We start from the raw sequence: 23,725 nt of genomic DNA, 5'->3' as shown, positions 1-23,725 counted from the left end.
CATCCCACTCCACAAATATTTACTCATCTCCAGAATAAGCCCAGCTTGGTACAGTATTGGACTGCAGTGGCAAACAAGTACATGTGCCCACCTTCATGAAGCTTCTAGTTCTGTGAGGACTGCATCTGCCGTGTTTTTGATAACCGTCTGCGTCAGTGAGCCTTATTAAATTTTATGTAATCCACTCCTGCCCACTCCGTGGAATCTGATTAGACATTACGGACTTTTTTCCCTTCACAAGTGTTCAGAAAGTCAGTGTGGGCAGCAGTAAGCGTGGCTTCTATTCTGGTAATAATAAGCATCACCATAACCACCAAGCATCGCCTAGGGTTCTCTGTGTTCCAGAAGCTGTACCAGGGGCCAAGAGAAAATACTTAGTATCCTTACTATATGCCTGGCACTGTTTTGAATTTTTTTACATATTAACTGGTTTAATCTTCACATTAAATAATGGGCACTGATATCATCCTTATATTACAGATGGGGAATCTGAGGTGATAAAGGTTAAGAAAATGATTTGAAATTAGATGTTAACAAACCTTAGAATTGCGATTCCAATCTAGGCAGGGTAGGGCCAGAGACTCTGCTCCTAGCCATTAAGTAATATGCCCAAGTACTCTCTAGATGAGGTATTATCGTCCAGATTTTTCCAGGGGAGAAAAGTGAAGTTGAAAGAGTTAAGAAAATGTGGTAATCACTTGGGTTGTTTACAAAAAATTCCAGTCCTCCTCTCTTTCTGGGCACATGAGATTGTACTTTGCCACATCCTCTGAGATTAGGTGTGGCCATGTGACTTGCTTTGGTCCATGAAATGAGGGTAGAAGTGCCATGGATGCATTACAAACTTATATACAATTCATGCATTCCATTCCCTCCGCGTTGATAAAACACATGTGAAAATGGAGTTTTTGTCACCCTGGACCCCTGAGTGACTGCGGGGACAGCTGACCTGTGCTGAACTGCCTGGATGTAAACCAGTTGCCAGGGGGTCATTCGGACTCATGGCAACCCCATGCGTGTCCAAACAGGACTGTGTTCCGCAGGGTTTTCAGTGGCTTATTTTTCAGAAGTAGGTCACCAGGCCTGTCTTCTGAGACACCTCTGGGTGGACTTGAATCGCCAACCTGGGGACTTCCACTGGACATAAGGAAGTGTTGTGATAAACTTCTGAGGTTGGGGGTGAGGAGCAGTGAGGGATGAAACCATAGCATAACCTTGCCTAAACTTAATAATTTGCTTAAATAACTTACCCAAACTTCTATAATTTGTTGGTGCCAGGTATGTTGCTCAAATCCAGGTCTCTCTGACCCAACAGGTCATGGGTTTTTTTGTTTTTTTTTTTTTCACTTTTAGTATTGCATGCCCTGTAGGAATCCAAAGTTAGTTCTTGTTCTTGCATTTTAATATATGATAATCAAAATGCTCAAAAAGCTCGCTCTGATGTCTATGATTAGTCCGAGATTAACAGCGTGCAGAAGAAAAAACTCAGCCATTCACTGCTGCATGTGTTTGGTCTGTAGATTAATATCATGACCTGCCAGCTTCTTGAGAAATTTTTCTGGCTTCCTTAATTCTGACATTCAGGTTCTGGTAGCAGACTGTCAGCAGTGTTAACTGAAGAATACTAATTTATTCTGTGTGTTGCTCAAATTTCTGGCTGCACTTAGAGTTTTCGTGGTGCAAGTTGGTACATGACGTTACCATTTTTTAGGTTAATTGTCACTCAGACACTATGGCTCTATAAAGCAATCCTGTTATCCATGTATATATCACTTTCTCTATATGACCGCCCAATTATCCATGTTCTCATGTATAAATTCAGAGCTGGGATTTCTACATCCACCCGCTGAGTATGCTAAACAATTTAGCACTGAGTACTATGACAATGAGCAAGAGCTCCACCTGAGATTCTGAAGCTTTCCTGAGAATTGTCCTCCGGAAGCCTGAAAGAATAGACGGCTCTGGGAGCCCCACCTTATGCATTGTTTGAGTTATTGAATGACTTGTGGGGCAGTAAGTGTTCACGTAATATGGGAAAGACAAAGAGGAGGTCTCAATCCCTTAACTAGCAAGTTTAAATTTTAAGAGTTGGAGGTTTTTTTTTTTTTTTTTTCTTTTACTTGCTGAAAGTTGCCTCGGTTTGATCACTTCATCTCTGTAAGTTTACTTTATTCATTTAATAGCAAAATTCCTAAACTTTCATTTAATAGCTCTTGAACAATTTTACATCTTATTTGTTTATAATCCTGCCTTATTCCATAAATGATTAGAGGCAATTACTGTATATATGCTTAACCTTGTAAAATACCTATTAAATGATAGAACTTCTGTGGACTAATCCACTCCGTGAATAAAAAGTATCGTGGATTTTTTTTAATTTATTTTTTATTTTGAAGTAACTATTCACAGGAAGTTACAAAAGTCCTATAGAGTGGTCCTGTGTTCCTTTCACCATTTCCCACCAATGATTACATTTTACAAAACTATAGTGCAGTATCAAAACTAAGAAATCGATATTGGTACAGTGTGTGTGTGTGTGTGTGTGTGTGTGTGTCTGTGTGTGTGTAGGTGTATGCCACTTTATTGCATGTGTAAATTCATGTAACCACCACCACAGTTAGAACATGGACCATTCCGTCACCTCAAAGATCTTCCTCTTTAGAGTCACACCCACCCTCCTTTCCTCCTCCATCCCTAATTCCTGGCGACAACTACTTTGTTCTCCATATTTATACTTCCGTTGTTTCTAGAATGTAATATAAAAAAAAAAGTATTATGTTTTAACAAATGAATTTTTTAAAAAGTTATTTTCTGCATGTTAATTAGGAATTAGAAGATTAGAAATCTGGCAGATCTCAAACATACCAAGATTAGCAATGATGATTAGTATACAAAGTTATTCTGGGATACCATTTTCAAACATTTGTTTCCTATAGTCTACATACATATTAAACTTTTTTTTTTATTTTAGAGGATGAAGACTTTCTTGATGACCTGAAAAACATCAACATTTTCTGTTGGTAATAACACCAAGCAAAAAGAGTTTGCATGAAACTTACTCTGCTATGCAAAGTGTGGTTCTTCCAGTAGGCTCTGGGTTTAAGCTAAGACCTACTTAATTTCAACAAGCCTTTGGTATTTTGTGCTGAAAGTGGGGATTTGATATAAATCCAAACATGACTGCTTTCATTAAAAAATCTTGACTTTGGTCATTCACTGTATTGAGCTTATATGGATATGCAATAATGTAGGACAATTTTACAGGAGATATGCCTGTAAAATATATTCTAATATATATGTAGAAGGACACAAGTCATAGGATAGCTGAAATAGTCTTGACAAAGAGTGTTACTGTAACATGCCATGGAGTGGGTCCCGACTCATAGCGACCCTGTGTACAACAGAACAAAACCACTGCCCAGTCCTGCACCATCCTCACAGTCAAAGATATGTTTGAGCCCATTGTTGCAGCCACTGTGTCAATTCATCTTGTTGAAGGCCTTCCTCTTTTTTGCTAACATTGTACTTTGCTAACACATATGATGTCCTTCTCCAGGGACTGGTCCCTCCTGATAACATGTCTAAAGTATGTGAGAGGAAGTATCACCATCCCCGCTTCTCAGGAGTTTTCTGGCTATACTTCTTCCAAGACAGATTTGTTCATTCTTCTGGCAGTCCATGGTATATTCAATATTGTTTGCCAACACTGTAATTCAAAGGCATCAATTCTTCTTTGGTCTTCCTGATTCATTGCCCAGCTTTCACATGCATATGATGTGATTGAAAATACCATGGCTTGGGTCAGGCACACCTTAGTCGTCAAAGAGATATCTTTACTTTTGAACACTTTAAAGAGGTCTTTTGCGCAGATTTGTCCAGTACAATAAGTCGTTTGATTTCTTGACTGCTCCTTCCATGGACGTTGATTGTAGATCCAGGTAAAATGAAATCCTTGACAACTTCAATATTTTCCTTGTTTATCATGATGTTGCTTATTGGTCCGGTTGTGGGGATTTTTGTTTTCTTTGTGTTGAGGTGCAATTTGTACTGAAGACAAAGAATAAAGTGGGAGAAGTCACTCTGTCCTGTATTAGGGCTTATTGTAGAACTACAGTGATCAAGGCAGTGTGGTATTGGTAGAAGGAGAGCACATAGATCAGCAGAACAGAATAGGAAACCCAGAAATAGACACACACAAATATGACCAACTGATTTATTAATTTATGTTGTTTTTGAGAATATACACAGCAGAACGTAAGTTTCTACATGTACTATTCAGTGACATTGATTACATTCTTAAAGTCACGCAACCATTCTCATCCACCTTTTCCAAATTGTTCCACCCCATTAACATAAATGCACTGCCCCCTAAGACTCTTATCTAATCTTTCCAGTTATTCTTCTCAGTTTGATCCCATATAGATAATTCTTAAAAGAGCACAATTCTCAAGGCAGACATTCTTTACTAATTCAGCTAAACTATTTTTTTAGATGAATTGTGGAATGACATCAAGGACATCATACATGAAGAAAGCAAGAGGTCGTTAAAAAGACAGGAAAGAAAGAAAAGACCAAAACGGATGTCAGAAGAGACTCAAACTTGCTCTTAAATGTTGAGCAGCTAAAGCAAAAGAAAGAAATGATAAAGAGAAAAAAGAGCTGAACAGAAGATTTCAAAGGGCAGCTCGAGAAGACAAAGTAAAGTATTATGATGGGATGTGCAAAGAACTAGAGATAGAAAACCAAAAGGGAAGAACATGCTCGGCATTTCTCAAGCTGAACAAACTGAAGAAAAAATTCAAGCCTCGAGTTGCAATATTGAAGGACTCTATGGGGGAAATATTAAACAACGCAGGAAGCATCAAAAGAAAATGGAAAGGAATACACAGAGTGACTATACCAAAAAGAATTGGTTGACGTTCACTGATTTCAGGAGGCAGCATATGGTCAGGAACTGATGGTACTGAAGGAAGAAGTCCAAGCCGCACTGAAGGCACTGGTGAAAAGCAAGGCTATAGGAATCGACGGAATACCAACTGAGATGTTTCAACAAATGAATGCAGCACTGGAAATGCTCACTCGTCTATGCCAGGAAATTTGGAAGACAGCTACCTGGCCAGTAGACTGGAAGAGATTCATATTTATGCCTGTTCCGAAGAAAGGTGATCCAACCGAATGTGGAAATTATTGGACGATATCATTAATATCACACACAAGTAAAATTTTGCTGAAGATCATTCAAAAGCAGCTGCAGCAGTATATTGACAAGGAACTGCCAGATATTCAAGCCAGATTCAGAAGAGGACGTGGAACCAGGGATATCATTGCTGATGTCAGATGGATCCTGGCTGAAAGCAGAGAATACCAAGATCTTTACCTGTGTTTTATCGACCGTGCAAAGGCAATCAACTGTGTGGATCATAACAAATTATGGATAACATTTCAAAGAATGGCAACTCCAGAACACTTAATTGAATTCATGAAGAACCTCTGCTAGATCAAGAGGCAGTTGTTTGAACAGAACAAGGGGATACTGCATGATTTAAAGTCAGGAAAGGTGTGTGTCAGGGTTGTATCATTTCATCATACCTATTCGATCTGTATGCTGAGCAAATAATCCAAAAAACTGGACTATATGAAGAAGAACTGGGCGTCAGGATTAGAGAAAGACTCCTTAACAACCTGCGTTGTGCAGATGACACAACCTTGCTTGCTGAAAGTGAAAAGGACTTGAAGCACTTACTAGTGAAGATCAAAGACCACAGCCTTCACTATGGATTACACTTCAACATAAAGAAGACAAAAATCCTCACAACTGGACCAATAAGCAACATCATGATTAACAGAAAAAAGATTGAAGCTTGCAAGGATTTCATTTTACTTGGATCCACAATCAACAGCCATGGAAGCAGCAGTCATAAAATCAAAAGCAGCATTGCATTGGACAGATCTGTTGCAAAAGACTTCTTTAATGTGTTGAAAAGCAAAGATGTCACCTTGAAGACTAAAGTGCGCCTGACCCAAGCCATAGTGTTCTCAGTTGCCTCATATGCAGGTGAAAGCTGGATGATGAATACGGAACACCAAAGAAGAATTGGTGCCTTTGAATTGTGGTGTTGGCGAAGAATATTGAATATACCATGGACTGCCAAAAGAACAAATTAATCTTGAAAGAAGTACAACCAGAATGCTTCTTAGAAGCAAGGATGGAGGGACTATGTCTCAATTCTTTGGACATGTCAGGAGGGATCAGTCCCTGGAAAAGGACATCATACTTGGTGGAGTAGAGGGTCAGCGAAAAAGAGGAAGACCCTCAACGAGATGGATTGACACAGTAGCTGCAACAATGAGTTTAAGCATAACAACAATTGTGAGGATGGCGCACGACTGGGCACTGTTTCATTCTGTTGTACATAGGGTCACTATGAGTTGGAACCGACTCAACGGCACCTAACAACAACAACATTGTTTGGTTTGAAGAAGACTTCAGGGGATATTTTGGTATAAGGTTTAAAGGTTATATCAGCAGTTTATCCAGCCTCCATGGATCTAGAAATTCTGAATTTCATGAGAATTTGAAATTTTCTTCTGTATTTTCCCATTTTTAATCAGAATTCTTCTACAGAATCTTTGATCAAACCGTTCACCATCCAGTTCTTCTGGTCTCATGGCAAAGGGGACAGTTGTTCATGGAGGCAATAAGCCACACCTCCCATTTCTTTCTCCTATTCCTGACTCTCCTTCCTCTGTTTCTCAAGGTGAATAGAAACCAATTGTACCTTGGATGGCCACTTGCAAGCTTTTAAGACCCCAGGCACTAGGGGGTAGAACAAAAGCACTAAACACAGTATTAGGCCAGCTGACTGGGATGTCTCATGAAGCTATGACTCTAAACCACCAAAGCAAAAACTACATCCCGTGAGGCATTTGGCTTACATAAGCAGCCTCAGCAGCTGCTCTTTTGTTGTTGATGTTGTTGTTGTTGCTGTAAATATATCTATCATATAACATTTGCCGATTCAATTTTGTACAGGTATACAACTTACTGACATCAATTACATTAATCAGCTGTGCAACCCGTATCCTTAAGGTGATTTTTTCATCACTTTAAACCAAAACTCAGTGCTTCATAAGCAATAACTTCCCTTTCCCTTCCCCTCCTTCCACCACCACCACACACTGTCATTGAGTCGTTTCTGACTCATAGTGACCCTACAGGACAGAGTAGAACTGCCCCACAGAGTTTCCAAGGAGCACCTGGTGGATTCAAACTGCTGACCTCTTGGTTAGCAGCTGTAGTACTTAACAACTACACCGCCAGCGTTTCCTTCTTAGCAACCACTAATAAACTTTGGTCTTTGTGTATTTGCCTCTTGTCTTTTTATATAAGTGAGGTCATACAGTATTTGTCCTTCCGCGATTACTTATTTCATTTAACATAACCTCTTCAAGCTACATCCACATTGTAGCATGTACCAGGACTTCATTTCTCTTTCTGGCTGAGTAGTAGACCAATTAATTTTTTATAAAGCCATAGAAACAATTCAGTGGAAGAAGGTAGACTTCCCAACAAATTATAAGAAAAAAAAGAAAAATTAACGTCGGCCTAAATCTTACATCTTATACAAAAAATTAACTCAAAATAAAGCATGAATTTAAATGTAAAATTATAAAACTTTTAGAAAGACAAAAAAAAAAAAAATCTTCAGAACCTAGGGCTAGGCAAAGAGCTCTTATGCTTGACCCTAAAAACAAGATCCATAAAAGGAAAAATTGAAAAATTGGACCTCACCAAAATTAAAAACTTTTGCACTGTGAAAGATGCTATGAAGATGATGAAAAGACAAGCTAAAGACTGGGAAAAACATTTGCAAGCCAAAGTCCAATAAAGGCCTTGCACTTAGAATATATAAAGAACTACCAAAACTCAACAGTAAAAAAAAAAAAACTATTCAATTAGAAAATCGGAAGAAGTTGTAAAAAGATATTTCACTGAAGATGATATGCTGATAGCAAATAAGCACATAGAAGAATGTTCAATATCATTAAATATTAGGAAAATACAACTTAAAACCACAATGATATATTACTACATACCTATCAGAAAGGCTAAAATTAAAAAAAAAAAATAGTGACAACTCCAGATGCTGGCAAGGATGCAGAGAAACTGGATGGCTCATACATTCCTGGAAAGAATATAAAATGATACAGCCACTGTAGAAAATAGTTTGGCAGTTTCTTTAAAAACTAAACTTGCAACTTCCATACAACCCAACAATTACACTCTTATTCATTTATCTCAAAGAAGTGGAAACTTACATTCACACAAAAACCTGTGCATGAAAGTTTGTAGAAGCTGTGTTTGGAGAAAGAAGCCCTGGTGGTACAATGAATGGTTAAGTGCTTGGCTGCGAATCAAAACGTCAGCAGTTCAAATCCACCAACCGTTCCTTGGAACCCTGTAGAGCAGTTCTACTCTGTCCTATAGGGTAGCTCTAAGTTGGAACTGACTCGATGGCACCTAACGACAACAACAATGCATACTAGTAAAACGAAATCTGAGTAAGATTTGTGGATTATACAATGTTAATATTTTGAGTATGATATTGTACTATAGTTTTGCCAGATGCTGCCTTTGGGAAAAAACTGCAAGAAGAGTACATGGGAGCGCTCACATACAACAGCATGTGAATTTTCAGTTGTCTCAAAATAAAACGTTTAACTAAAAAAAGAAGCAGGACCCAAAATTATACCTACTATCAATTCCCTTTACATAAAGGTAAAAAAAATAAATAAATAAGGCAAAATGAAACTATTGTTTAGAGATTTAAGAAGTAAAACTAAAGAAAAGAAAGTGATTGCCATAAAAGTCAGTCTAGTGGTTTCCCCTGCGGCAGGGGGAAGAGATTGGCTCTGGGAAAAAAGTGTGGAAAGTGCTCCTTGATCTATAAAACAGTTACGCTCCTGTTTGCTTTAAAATAATTCACTAAATTATCCATATATGTTTTTAAAAGTTGGCTTACAGTAAACGGTGACTGGCCTGCAGGCCATAGTTTATTGACCCGTTATAGTGCACACTTAAAATCATGAAGACTTTGACTTTAATAGGAAAATGGGAAAATATATCAAATCACAAATCACAAAAAAAGATGTTCAAATGGCTAACAAAAGTCTAAAAGATTCAACACAGAGTATTTTACAAATACTTTTCAGATGAAAGTTCTCTAGCATGGGGGGGATTGTGTTCTGCTTGAAAATTCAAGCCTTCATGAGATGATCCATTGGCTTGTCATAGCCACATAAAATTAAGAACTTTAATAGTAATGATGTGTCTTTTCAGCTGCATTTTTTAAATAAAGCTTTGGACTATGTCAGTGGTTATCCTTGAGATTACAAAACTTTTTCCAGAATTAATGGTAAGAGAGATTCTGTTTTTGTGGAGCCTGGCTGCTAATCAAAAGATTGGCAGTTTGAATTCACCAGGTGCTCCTTGGAAACTCAATGGGGGCAGTCCTTCATTGTCCTATAGGGTCAGTATGAGGGTTTTTTGGGTCCCCCCGCCATGGGGAAGATACATGTAAAGTGCTAATTTATGCCAGAAGCAAAAGGAAAGATACTATCACGATAAGCATAAGTTCTATGTTGTTGTTGTTAGGTGCTGTTGAGTCAGTTCCAACTCATAGTGACCTTTATGCACAACAGAACAAAATATGCCTGGTACTGCGCCATCCTCACAATTGTTGTTGTGCTTAAGCCCATTGTTGCAACCACTGTGTCAATCCGTCCTGTTGAGGGTCTTCCTCTTTTCCACTGACCCTCTACTTTACCAGGCATGATGTCTTTCTTCAGGGACTGATCCTTCCTAATAACATGTCCAAAGTATGTAAGATGCAGTTTCACCATCCTTGCCTCTAAGGAGCGTTCTGGTTGTACTTCTTCCAAGACAGATTTGTTCATTCTTTTGGCAGTCCATGGTATATTCAATATTCTTCACCAACACCACAATTCAAAGGTGTCAGTTCTTCTTCGGTTTCCCTTATTCATTTAAGACATAATGAGGGATAGCAGATATGATTTAGGAATCACAGATTTGAAGCAGGTGAATTTGACCTTAGCTTTACTCATACTAATTTAACCATGAATCACCAGGACAGAATTAGGGTTGGGTTAATCTTCTCTGGCCTTCTGTAAAGGCATTTCAGTATAGACACAAGACAGAAGCAGTAGACTACAATGGTTTTGAGCTAGTTCTAGGGCTATAAACAGATTCACTTGAGAGGCCCATTAATCCAAAGAGTGATGAGTTAAAATATCATAAGGTTGTTTATTCCATGTTTATTCTCATCTAGGAAACCCTGGTGGCGTAGTGGTTAAGTGCTACGGCTGCTAACCAAAGGGTCCGCAGTTTGAATCTACCAGGTGCTCCTTGGAAACTCTACGGGGCAGTTCTACTCTGCCCTATAGGGTCACTATGAGTCGAAACTGACTCGATGGTACTGGGTTTTTTCTGCGTAGAAAGCAGAAGCTACCAGAATATGGTGAGGGCATGTTTTTGTTTTGTTGTTATTTGTTGCTGTTTGTTTTCCTGGGGGTGGAAGAGTGAGAACAACAGGGAGATATTGGAATAAAGCAACAAAATAAATTTTTTTTCAAGGTATATTAAACTGAAACAATTTTCTTCTACACTTATAAAAAGATTAAATAAATTATTTTTTAGAGTCGGTAATTATGTGGCTATCCATCCCCTCTGTTTGCAGGTTTAATATGACTTATTGATGATATAGTGAAAACACTCTTTGTATTTATTAAAATTTTATTTTAAAAAGATCTTCAAATATAGACAAGAATAGCTAGGAAATTACTGAAAATGAAGAGGAGTTGGGGGGGATGAAGAAGTACACAAGCTACTTCTACCATTAAGATGTACTACAAAGCATTTCATAAAAATAGTATGGTACAGCAGTGGGCAGTGGTGGGCACAAGAATAAATCTCTAGGCCAACAAAATAGAATGAAAGCTCCAGAAATAGATCCGACTACATATAAAAATAATAGTATATGATACAACTTGTATTTCAAATCATTGGGGCAAAGATGGCTTGTATAATACATGGTGTTGGGACAACTGGATAACCATTTAGGAAAAGATAAAATCAGATCCATTCCTTATATCATTTTTTATTCCTTATATCGCACCATAGGTGGACACTGAGCTTCTAGTAAGGGTAATGGAAAATTTTGGAAATGAATGGCGGCGATGGTTGCACAACGGAACTGTATATGTACAAAAAAATATGGAAATGGGAAATGTTTTGTTATATATATACTTACAACATTAAAAAAAAAAGGTAAGAAGGGGACTTAGATTTTCTTCTTTTTCCTCTCTATCCCTGAATGGCTTAGTATTTTCAAGTGGTTTATGGAAGGGATTATAAGTGAAGGGTGCAAAAGACAAACAGAAGCTATTGCTGTTGTCAGCCTCTGAAGCTCCATGAACAGACAGAAAGTTCATTCAAGGTCTGTGAAAATATTAGCAGATGCCAAAAGGCCAGCAGCCAAGATTTGTGTCTTTGTGCAAGAGCTGAATAGCTACCAACAGCTAGAAAATTTTTAAAGGCTTGGCAGTGATGGCAGAGTCCTAGAAAAAAAAGAGATCAAGAAAGAGAGAACCATTTCTGAAATTATTATATTTATGAACTCATAAGAGAATATTCTCTACAGACCCTAGCCCTCTAAGCACGTTGTTGTTGTTGTAGTTAGTTGCTGTCGCGTCTAAGCATGTAGATAACTGAAATATTAAGACTTGGAGATGACTTTTTTTTAATGATGCTGTTTGTAATAGTGTAATTCCAAGATAACTTGGAATCCTTTTGCTAAGGAAATTGCATAATTATTGGTCAAAATTTAAGTTGACAAGGAGCAAATATGTGAACTTCTAAGACTATTGCATTTTTTAAGTTATTTAGAATGTTAATCACATGACATCTTAACAAGACTCAGATTTTTTTTTCTCGGTAGTAAATATAATTAATTGCATTCAGAAAATCATGATTAGCCCTTTTTTAAATAATTTTATGCTTCTGAATATTTAAATTTGGAATATTTTGTTCATCTTTTTAAAAAATTAGTTAACTTAGTAAAATAAATTAAGCTGTATAAAATGAATTGAAACCAATGTCAGAAGTTGAAACATTTCTCTATAAAGTGGAATTTGCATTTTTAAGACAAAATGGAAGTGACAAAACATGATTAAGGTAAATGTTTGGGATTATATTTATTGATCACATTATAAAACATGTAAATGATTCAAAATGCTTACTCAATGATAATTTTCCTTTTTATAAGCAAATTCCACAACTTTCCTTTAGCTTTATCAGAAATGAATTTACTGCTTTTATGTGTAGGATGACTTTTACAATAAATCAAGCATCTTTAGATACTTGACTGAAATGGCAGAAAAGTAACAGTAGAGGGCACTGTAGTTCTCTAGCAAAATAAAACCATTCCTAAAACCTTTTATAAAACCCAGAGCAGACATTGGAAAGCTTTGCATTAGCTGGTAAAAGGTAAACAAAATAGCAGAGCAAGTTCGTCTGCTTTTTGTAGCCCAATAAAAGGTAAAACGGTAAATGGCAGTTTCTTTAATCAATCCATAAATCACTTGGGCACAAATCTGCAAATGAGTTGATCCATCATTTCAAAAGTAGTTTTTTTAATCTCATGTTTACTTTTTTGCCTGATCTATTGAGCATACTTGATCTAAATGAGTAAATTTTCATTGTCCAGGATTTTTGAGAGATACGTTGAGTACTCTAAATATATAAGAATTAGCACTGTGTAAGGAGTCCTTGGTTAGCATGCTCAGGTGCTAACCAAAATGTTGGTGGTTCAGTTCCACCAAGAGGTGCCTCAGGAGAAGGGCATGGTGATCCATCTATGAAAAATCAACCATTGAAAACCCTATGGGGCGCAGTTCTGTTCTGACACACATGGGGTCATAAGAAGTTGCGATCTACTCAAGGGCAACTAGAAGAAAAAAAAAGCGCTGTGTAAGAGTACACATTTCTTGTGCCTTGATTTAAAACCCAATAATGATTAGCCTCTGACCTTGGACTAGTTCCTTAATCACAATTTCCACCAAAATAATCCTTTTTGTCATTGTCATCATCATAATCATCATCATCAAGGCACAGCCCCTGATTTCAAGTAGCTGTCACTATATTCTAGTTGGAAAATAAGAATAATGTATGAGACAACTAACAATATAGAGAAGAAAATAGACCATTAAATATAAGTCGTGTGTCTCAGGGCGTAAGAGCCCTGAGGTAAGTCACTGTTTTTCCTGGATATCAGTTCTTACATTTCATAAATGAGGTTCTGTCCTTGATGATCAGACTCTGAAATGCTGTTATCTATTTTTTATTTTATATATTGTTCTATCACATTTGGTTATCAAGTGCCCTAGCTCTAAATAGGTTTAATGTGGTTCTTATCCTTTTGGAGCTTAAGGACCTACTTGCAAATCATATAAAAGATACAGAGAATGTGCTAATGTTTATCTTACTCACTATGAGCATTAATTTCAGGAAATTAAGGAACCTCAGAAATCAATCCACGGGCTCCCTAGTGATTTACAAAGAGTGTGAGTCAAGAATCCCTGGTAGAGGCACAAATTATACAGCGCCCACATATTTGGGGGGTTATTCCCAGAAAATATATGTGCTGTTGTTGGGTCAAGATAGATCTTGAGGCTGGACAGGCGGGCATGCTATAGCAAGCAATTTTAGACCTTATACCCTACGAGACAGGAAGTGCACTGAAGTGTTTAAACAGGGAAGAGGAAGATAGGTTTTTAGACAGCTAAATCAGAGAATAGAATGTACACTAAACCAGAAGAAGAAAGACAAGAAGCAGAGAGACCATCAGCCTGACAGTACAATAATCTAGGTGAGACATAGTGAGAGCCTATTTTAAAATCTTCCCAGAATTAGGGATCTTCCCTTCTCTAAGGCCTACTTTCATTCTATGTAATAAATAATAAGTTCTCAAACACCAAGCCTGTTTGGAACCAGACAAAGGATTATTCTGCAATTCCATTTATTTTCTATTCAAAGCCACAGTTGGAAACGAGCAGCTCTGCTTTTTGCACCCTTTTGTCTATGTACCCATTGCCGTTGAGTTGATTCCAACTATAGCCCCCCTAAGGGACAGAGCAGAACTACCCCATAGAGTTTCCAAGGAGGGTTTGAATTCAAATTGCTGACCTTTTGGTTAGCAGCCAAGCTCTTAGCCACTACTCCACCAGGGCTCCTTTGTCTATGTGGGAGACTTCAAAAGCCTGAGTGGCATAGCCCACCAAGGAGGTATGGAATACTCCCCTTTAACAGGCAGATGCGAGGGCTTTGCTCACCACCCACATCCTAGTTCAGTGAGAGGTGCTCTGGTTGCTTTCATTACTTGCCCTAGGACAGAAATGAGAGACCATTCATTATTATGTGCACATGATGGACCAATGTACAAATATATCTCTATTCTCTAGTAGCCTGAAACAGCAAGCAAGCAAAATTTCTGGAGAGAGAGATTTCTTGCAGGAATTTAGTGAAATTTTAATGAAAAAATAGTACACCTCTTTGTATAGATTGTCCTCTATGAACTTTGCACGAAGACCTTGGTATCATATACTGCTCATCCCATTTAATTCCTATGAGGAGGGGGAAAAAATCATTAACTAAATGGTGAGGATTGGATACAGAGACTTTCTCATTCCTAAAAAGGGGAATTTGACTAAGATCCTCCAAGAATGGGGCCCAAAATAGTGCAGGGTCAATGGAATGGGTGAAAAGAAATCAGGATCAAGCATGAGTTTGTTGGTTCTAATCAGAACTTGCTATTTAATTAGAAGGGAAAGTGAAACTGATGGTTTTCCAATCTATTTGTAGATTAAAACTCACACTCACAGTCTGGCCCAACCCACCTTCCAGCCTCATGTCTCCAAACTGCTCACTTCACAGTCTGTACTCAGTGGACACCAGACTACTAAACACACTTCACACCTAAAGTCTCTGAATTTGCACGTATTGAACTCTTGACCTGGTATGCCCTTTCCTGTGGCTTTCCATCTGGTGAAATCCTATCCATCCCCAAATCCCAGCTCAAAAGCCAACTTCTCTCTTAAGCCCATCCTAACTCCTCCTGTCCACCTCCTGCAAACAAAATTAATCATACCTCTCTCTGGGCATGTATCATAGCAGACATGCCTGGTGGCACAATGGTTAAGCACTTGGCTGTTAACCATGAAAGGTTGGCGGTTCAAAGCCCCAGTGGCTCCATGGGAGAAAAACATGACAATCTGATCCTGTAAAGATTACAGCCTAGAAAATTCTATGGGGCAGTTCTACGGTGTCACATGGGGTCTCTATGAGTCAGAATGGACTCAGTGGCACCCAACAACATCATAGTGTACAGAAGTGAGTGTTCACATCCTTCTTCCTCACTGCATTGTGAGCTCCTTGAAAAGGGAACCTGGTCTGATTCATCTTGTATCCCAAGATGCTAGCACAATGTTGGCATATAATAGGAAATGGATCAGTATTTCTTAAAGAAAGGGAGAGAAAAAAAAGAATATCGGTCAAGAGGCTAGTGTAATAATCCATACAGGAATTTATAAGCCAAAGTATGGAAAGTGGCATTGAGAACGGAAATTCAAATGAAAATAGATGAGATTAGAATGGATATTAAATGTGGGAAATGAGAGAGAAGAAGGACTTGAAGAAAATTCCAACCAAGTTTCCAGCCCAAGAGGCTTAGAGAACATAAACAGAGGATATTGAGAATTTAGACTAGGAAGAGAGAAAGAAAATGAGTTTCTCTATCAGTCTTCTTGACATGAAGTGGGACATTCATTTGTAGATGTTCAGCAGATAGTTGAATATTCAGAGTGAAGTATTTGGGAAATCCAGGGCTTAAAACATGGTAGTGGAAACTCTAGAGTGGTTAATACTGAATGAGAAGAGAACCAATGACTGGATTCAGGGTTCTACTTCCATTTAAGAAATGAGGGAAAGAAGAGAAGGCACTGAAGTGAAGGAGTCTGATGAGAAGCCAGATGAAGTGAACCAAGCAAAGGCAGTCATAGGAGCCAAGATATTAGGGCAATTCTATAAGAGTAGAAAACCAAATGTGTAGAATATTAAGGATGTGCCAGTGAAGGACTGATGGGTCCATTGTCATTCTAAACTCAGAGCAGCTTCACTAGAATGGTGGCAGCAAACATAGATGGAGCCAGTGTGATCCTTAAGGGTGTGTGTCAACTTGGTTGAGCCATGATTCCCAGTGGTTTGGCAGTTGTGATGTAGTTTGGCAGTTGTATAATGATGTAATCACTTCCGTGATGAGATCTGCTATGAGCAGACAATCAACTGAAAGGGAGTTTCCTTGGAGGTGTGCCTACATCCAATATATGAGAACTTTCTGGCAAAGTTTCCTGCCTTTTGCTCTGCTCTGAATCCTGCATTCGGCTCATAAGCATCTGACCTCCAGTTCTTGGGACTTGGGCCAGCAGCCTGCCATTTAACCTGCTGATCTTTGATTCATCAGCTTTCACTGCTCTAGCCAACAGCCTGCCAACTGACCTGTGGGTCTTGGGTTCATCAGTCCCTGCAGCTACATGAGTCAGGAGAAGCCTGATGCCTGATGCCTGACCCACCGGGTGGGACTTGCCAGCCTTTCCAATCATGTGATCCATTTCTTTGATATAAATCTCTCTCACTTCACTGGTTTTCCTTTTCTAGAGAACTCAGTCTAAGACAGCTGGTGAGGAGGGGAAGTGAGAAAAGTGAGTGGGACCTGCTCTTAAAAATGTTCATCAAAACAGGTATAAGGAATGTTGCTATACATTCTATAAATTATATCTAAGTGCGACCTACATTGTCTTTTAATTGAGTGTTGGCTTAATCAAGTTTCATTAAAGTTTCAACTGCCCACGGCTACTAAGTTTTGCTTTCTTAATTTAAGAAGTTAAAAATAGAATTGATGTATAGGCCTGGGGTTGGGTGGAGAAGGAGTTTGATGACTCATTTATACTCTCTTTTGAAGTGTATTCTTTAAATATAAATGAACTGATTTTGTTTTCCTAAAAAGATGAGCCCAGAAGACCTTAAAGAGTATCTTCCAAAAAAAAAGAAAAAAGCTACCATTAAATTCAGCTGGAATTGGATACACTCAACTGCTGTAGGGCTGGGCCCTGAAATGGGGTCAGGGTTTGATTGTGGGCACTACACACCTGTAGTCATTATTTCTTGCTTGGCTTTCTCCTCCTGTCACTCTAGACTGCAGGCTCTATTGTTTAATGTAGCAAAAGGAGAACTGAAATGTCTGCCTTCCTCACAGTTGAGTACTTTTTATTGTCTCATCCCCTATTTACTACTGAGGAGATGTGTGGATTTTAGATCGTCATCAGTGAGGCTCCTGGCTGTCTTTATCCAGTACTATGCATGCCCAGCTCGGTAGACATGTTCTAATAAATTCAGAATTGAAGACCTGTGTGTTTTAATTTGGTTTTAGCCAATTATATTTCCTGAGCCAGTTTTGGAAAGTTTGTTAAAATCCAGTTAAAAAGCAGGCTTTTCAGAGATTAAAGATATTCATGAAATAACACATCCAGGGTCATCTCACTCTGTGAATGACTTCCTAAAATTTATACTTGAATTTCTGCAAAGGGAGAGTTCCCTTCCTGGGGAAGAAACACAGAGCCAAAGTGAAAGGATCTTAAAGGGACTCTGAACACTGCAGGCAGAGACTTCTGATCCTGGAAATAGCACATGAGACAATTCCTGCAGAAAACCAATTTTAAGAAAAGCTGCATTTTATATGTAACATATTTATTCAATAGGTCCCTGGTGCAAACAGTTTGCTCTCAGCTGCTGACCAAAAGGTTGGTAGTTCAAACCCACCCAGCGGGACTGCAGATGAAAGGCAATCTGCTTCCCGTAAAAATTTCAGCCAAGAAAACCCTATGGAGCACAGTTCTACTCTGTAACACATGAGTTGCCGTGAGTTAGAATTCACTTGACAACAATGGGTTTTAGATATAGATAGATAGAGAGGTAGATAGGTAGGTAGGTAGATCCCGTTGCCATCAAGTTGATTCCAACTCAGAGCAACCCTATGGCACATAGTAGAACTGCCGTATAGGGTTTCCAAACAGCGGCTTGAGCATTTGAACTGCCAACCTTTGGGTTAGCAACCAAGCTCTTAACCACTGTGCCATTAGATAGGTAGATATAATTTACTTATGTATTTTGTTGTTGTTATTGTCGCTTATATACATCTTAGTGTCTCCCAGCTATAATGTAAGCTACATGAGGGCAGAAATCTTTGTTTGATTCACTGGTAAGTCCCAAGCACCTAGAATAGAGTCTGGCACATATTAACTGTTCCATAACTTTGTTGCATGAGTGAATGGTTAATCTAGAGTGCTTGATCCTGTGAGTGTTCCATTTTCCTGCTGCAGAGGTGCTCTCCCATCCTGTCCCTGCCACTTTACCTTCTCAGACCACCTCTCTCATCTCCTACCCAGTGTACTTCCAATGCATATCATTCCCCCTGAGAACACAGTTTCAGGGGACAGTAGTCCATGTTCTGCCCTGCTGTTTTGTGAAGAGAATCCACCACATGGCTGTTGCTGCTTTTCTCCTCAGGGAATGGGAGTGAGAGAAAGGGCTGATAGCCCACATGGTCTTAGTTGGGGGCTGGGGCAGCATTAAAAAAAACTGTGCACCAGCCCTAGGACTTAATCCCGTGTGACCACAAGCTGGGAGAGATGCTTGATATTAGTATGGCTTCTTTAGGATTCTGGTGAGTATTCTGGACTCCATACTTATACAAGAAGTTGCGGTTTTGATGACCTTGTTGTTGATTGTCCCAAGGACAGAGAGTCAAGACTCCAGTAAAAAGCAGGTTTATTCATCCTCTATAGATAATATAATCTCCCCATCATCCCTTTATAGAACAATTAAGAGAGTTTAAGTCACAGTCACCTTGAAGACAAGCTTACATTATCATATCACCTGTCCCTGTGGGGCATTTTGGCTGGAGGAGTCATACTTGTCGAAGAGTAGCAGCTATCAAAACACGAGGGGTAGGAGAATAGAAAGGAACTTGCACTTTCATACTTACAAAGACCCTCTTATTCCCCTGTGGTGACCACGGGGAAGTACCTCTGAGACCTCCTTTCAAGAGACCCTATGTGGGCAGTACATTGACTAACAAGCCCTACTTATTTCACCTTCGATCCACCACAGCACTCATGCCTGGACCATGCATTTTCCATGCTGCTCCCAGGCAAAGACAAAGCACAGTGGTGGTATTAAAGCAGGCCATCCTGCCCAATGTGGGACTCCCCTAATGAGTACCCTTGGCTCAGAGACACCCCATTGGCTTGGCTGAGACGTTGTAAAACTGCAGTGTGGTCTGAGGTGCTTTATATCTAATCCTTCTTTCCCTTTCTGCCTTTACAGGTGTCAGATTAGCTTCCAGGTCTGAAGGCTCACCTGCCAACCCCTGCTCCCTCCTCCTATATCCTTCACAGGTGTTTCTTCCCAATAAATCTCTTATACATCGGATCCCATCTTGGCATCAGCTTCTTGGAGGGCCTGAACTGATACACCCCAAAATAGCCAGTGCATACATACATACATACCTGTTGCCATTGGGTTGATTCTGACTCATAGTGACCCTATATGACAGAGTAGAAATGCCCCCACAGGGTTTCCAAGGAGTGGCTGGTAGATTTGAACTGCCAACCTTTCGGTTAGCAGTCCAACACTTAACCACCGCACCACCAGGACTCCAAAATAGCCGGTAGATCCTGCTAACTCATAATCCTCAATTATCAGTACTAAAGAAAATACTATGATTTAAAATGTTGTCTGAACTATCTAGTGCTACTGTAACAGAAATACCCCAAGTGTTAACAAACAGAAATTTAGGAGGCTAGAAGTTTGAATTCAGGTCACCGGCTCTAGGGGAAGACTTTTTCTCTGTCAGCCCTGAGGGAAGATCCTTGCCTCCTTTCAGCTTCTCATCCTCGGTTCCTTGATAATCTTCATGTGGCCTGGAATCTATCTTCCCCCATCTCTGCTTGCTTGATTATTCTTTTGTATCTGAAAGGAGATTGACTTAAGACACACCCTACACTAATGCTGCTTCATTAACATAACAAAGAAAACCCATTCCCAAATGGGTTTATAACCATGGGTATACAATTTACAACGCATATTTTGGGGGGCACAATTCAATCCATAACAGATGTCATCTTCTAAAAGCCTTATTGGAGATAATTAACCTGAAAATTTAGATGGCAAATGCAATTGAACATGTCGTCAGGAAAGATCAATCCCTAGAAAAGGACATCGAGTTTGGTAGAGGGTCAGCGAAAACGAGAGAAACCTTCAGTGAGATGGATTGACACAATGGTTACAACAGTGAGGCTCAAACATGTCAAAGATCATGAAATGGCCCAGAACCAGGCAACATTTTGTTCTGTTATACGTAAGGTTGCCACAAGTCAGACTTGACTCAAAGCCAACTAACAACAACAAACTGCTTAAATATGGATGTGTAATGTCACTATGAGTCGGAATCAACTCGATGGCATTGGGTTTGGTTTTTTGGATTTTAATGTCAAGCATATGTGAATTTCCCCTGAAGTAGATCTATAGGTTTCATCATATTCATCTACAAAATTATCAGAAGTGGCAGCTGTTAGTCACCTTAATGCAAAATCTCTATTACAGTGTAACTTTTATGCAATAACAATCATGCCTCTATTTCCCACCCAAACTAAATAAATGAACTTTAATCATCTTTGGAGCTCTGCAAACTATGCCTCTAGTACAAAGATAATCAGTACTGCATTCTTCATCTAACACTGAACTTAAAAAGGAGTCATCCTCTAATTTAAGTAGTTATTAGTGTGAAAGAAATAAGTAATTGAGAAAGCAGTAGGTTAATTTTTCATATAAAAGCATCAAATCTCCACAAAGATGCTTCAACTCTCGGCTCAAACATTACTTACAGTTAATCCACTGGAAGATAGTGGAAGAGCACTTCTAGCAGCTGTCCTCAAGGAGAAGGTTTATGTCAGCAGCACTTACATCAACCATGCTCAGAACATTTGTGTCAGCAGCATAAATGCTGGTATGTCAGCATCTCTATTTTATACCCCCCAAAATGTGGATACTTTAATTAGACCAAAGGTAGGGAATGGTTTGTTGATAGCTCAACCTGGAAGTAATGACTTCCTATGGGAGACATTGCAGCCTCGCTCTGGGGAACCATCTAATATTTGTCAGGAAAAACCAAACCCTCATGGCTTGTCCCCTACAGGAAACTAGCCTCAGAAACTAATAACTCCAGCCCTGAATCTAGTGGAGTATTTATGGTGAGTTGGGATAAATAATTTGTCTGGACACCCCCAGACATCTGTGCTCTGCTACTACCAACTTCTGCCAAGCACTCTGAGTCTGTCCCTGTGCAAGTTTATCTTATTTATCTTGTTTCTATGCTGAATTTAAATGTATTAAAGAAAACTTCTGCAGAGAAAACTAGCAGATCTAACAGAACAACCCTACAATCCACTATTGGGCTGGAACAAGTAAGACTTTGAGGGGCAAGCAAGTTCTTATGAAGGAGAGTAGATCCCCATGAGCAGCGAAAGGCTTAGGGAAAAATACAGAATTCCTAACCCCTTCCCTTAAAAGTTATTTGAGTATATGTTGCCCTTACATTGGTATAAAAATTCTTTCTCATTATTTTCAAGGTCTTAGCTCCTTGTAGCATTGAGTGATAATTTTAAGAAGCAGCTCAAGTTAATTCGTGGAAAACTAGAGGAGATTTTGTTGGGGCAGGAGGAGGGCAACAGGTATATGGATTGTTATCTTTTCAGTCTTCAAGGGCAGAATTGGATCCAGTAAGTTTTAGAAAATACTGAATCATTTGAAATCCTTTCTATGTAGAGTAAGGTACTAGGAATAAAGATTAGAGGAGAATTAAGACTGCCAAAAGAACAAACAAATCTGTCTTGGAGCCAGAAGACTCCTTAAAAGTGAAGATGGTGAGATTTCAGCTCTCTTACTTTGGACATGTCTTCGGGAGGGACCAATGCTTGGAGAAAGACATCCTAGTTGGTAAAGTAGAGAATCAGTGACAGAGGGAGACCCTCACTGTGATGGATTAATACAGTGGCTACAATAATAGGCTCAAACATAGCAACAATCGTGAGGATGGTGCAGAACCAGGTGACTTTTTTTTCTGCTATATATACGGTCCCTATGAGCCTAAGCTCACATAAGGCACCGAACAACAACAGACTTTTGAAGCAGAAGCCAGATATTTGTCTATAATAATGACAACCAGACACTAACTGCTGACAAACCAGAGTTGCTACCTCCTGTGAAGTTCTTTCCTAACCACGAGCTGAATTCCTTACTTTTCATTCTCTACTGAAACCTTCTTTTTCTAAAAGGAACAGTTACCTACGTCTTGAATTAAAACATCTGTTTAGAAACATATGCATACCCAAACACACTTGGGAATTTTTAAAGCACTACTCTTCATTGTAGAGATCTCATGGGGGTAGTCAGCAAGTGTAAGATGGTAATCACAGTGATTGAGACCAGGTAAGGACTCTTGTCTTGGGTTTTAGCTATTTACTAAGAAATCTTTACACTAGGACCCTGGCAGAGACCCAGAAAGGATAATAGAATGCACAACTCATGGCAGCCAATAACCTCAACCAATAGCACTTCATGCTCTTAAAAATGCCCATGGTTATAACCCCCCAGCTCTAAATTTTTTTTAAAAAAAAAAAAGCATAAAAATCTTTACATTCAGTTTGACCAATGTCTATTTCACATTTTAAAGATATACTCTTGTATACATAATTCTAGAAAAGCCAGAGTTACGGACAAGAGGATCAGGGTAAAATATATCAAGTGTCATATATTACTCTGCTATCACAGAGTCATAAGTTTTACTTGTACTGCATCTTTCTGAAGGATCACAAATTGCTTTACTGCTGTCACTACAGAGCCACTATTCAGTTTTTTTGAGAAATTATTAAGGACGCACAAAAAAACTTCTGAAGATGAAAGAAGGGAAATACTTTTCCTATCTAATAATAATAAAAAAAAAAAGTGTCACAGGAAATTACAGACCGCTGGACTTACATGATACCAGAAGGGAAAAACAAAAGCCATTATAATACTGCATAAGATACGTAGCCATGAACAGAAATTTTTGGAGAGCATCATACTAGGATCATGTAGTTTTCTATTTCAGGGTGTTTTTTGTTTTGTTTTGGTTTGGTCTGGTTGGTTGTTTTTGCTGTTTTGTTTTGGAAGGAATGATGTGAACAAATCAGGTTTTTTTTTAGTTGTGCTTTAAGTGAAAGTTTACAATTCAAGTCAGTTTCTCATACAAAAAATTATACACACACTGCTATATGACCCTAGTTGCTCTCCCTATACTGACAGCACAGGCCTTCTCTCTACCCTGTATTCCCCGTGTCCATTCAACCAGCTCCTGTCCCCCTCTGCCCTCTAATCTCGCCTCCAGATAGGAGCTGCCCACAGAGTCTCATGTGTCTACTTGAGCTAAGAAGCACACTCCTCACCAGTATCATTTTATATCTTATAGTCCAGTCTAATCTTTGTCTGAAGGAATGG

General features: G+C 39.0%; 1 protein-coding gene across 1 annotated transcript in view; it reads left to right on the top strand.

Moving 5' to 3' along the window:
• Window positions 1–12,027, top strand: part of LOC126070011 (skin secretory protein xP2-like) — a 102,237-nt gene extending 90,210 nt beyond the window's left edge. Inside the window, exon 4 of the mRNA XM_049873754.1 lies at window positions 4,492–12,027. Coding sequence (XP_049729711.1) covers window positions 4,492–4,610 — 119 coding nt within the window. The 3' untranslated portion in view covers window positions 4,611–12,027. The remainder of the gene's footprint in view (window positions 1–4,491) is intronic.
• The last annotated feature ends 11,698 nt before the right edge of the window (window positions 12,028–23,725 follow it).

This window comes from Elephas maximus, chromosome 1 (genome assembly GCF_024166365.1).
Source record: "Elephas maximus indicus isolate mEleMax1 chromosome 1, mEleMax1 primary haplotype, whole genome shotgun sequence".
NCBI lineage: Eukaryota > Metazoa > Chordata > Mammalia > Proboscidea > Elephantidae > Elephas > Elephas maximus.
The sequence above is the reverse complement of the archived record's forward strand: the minus strand, read 5'-3'. Positions and strand labels throughout refer to the sequence as shown.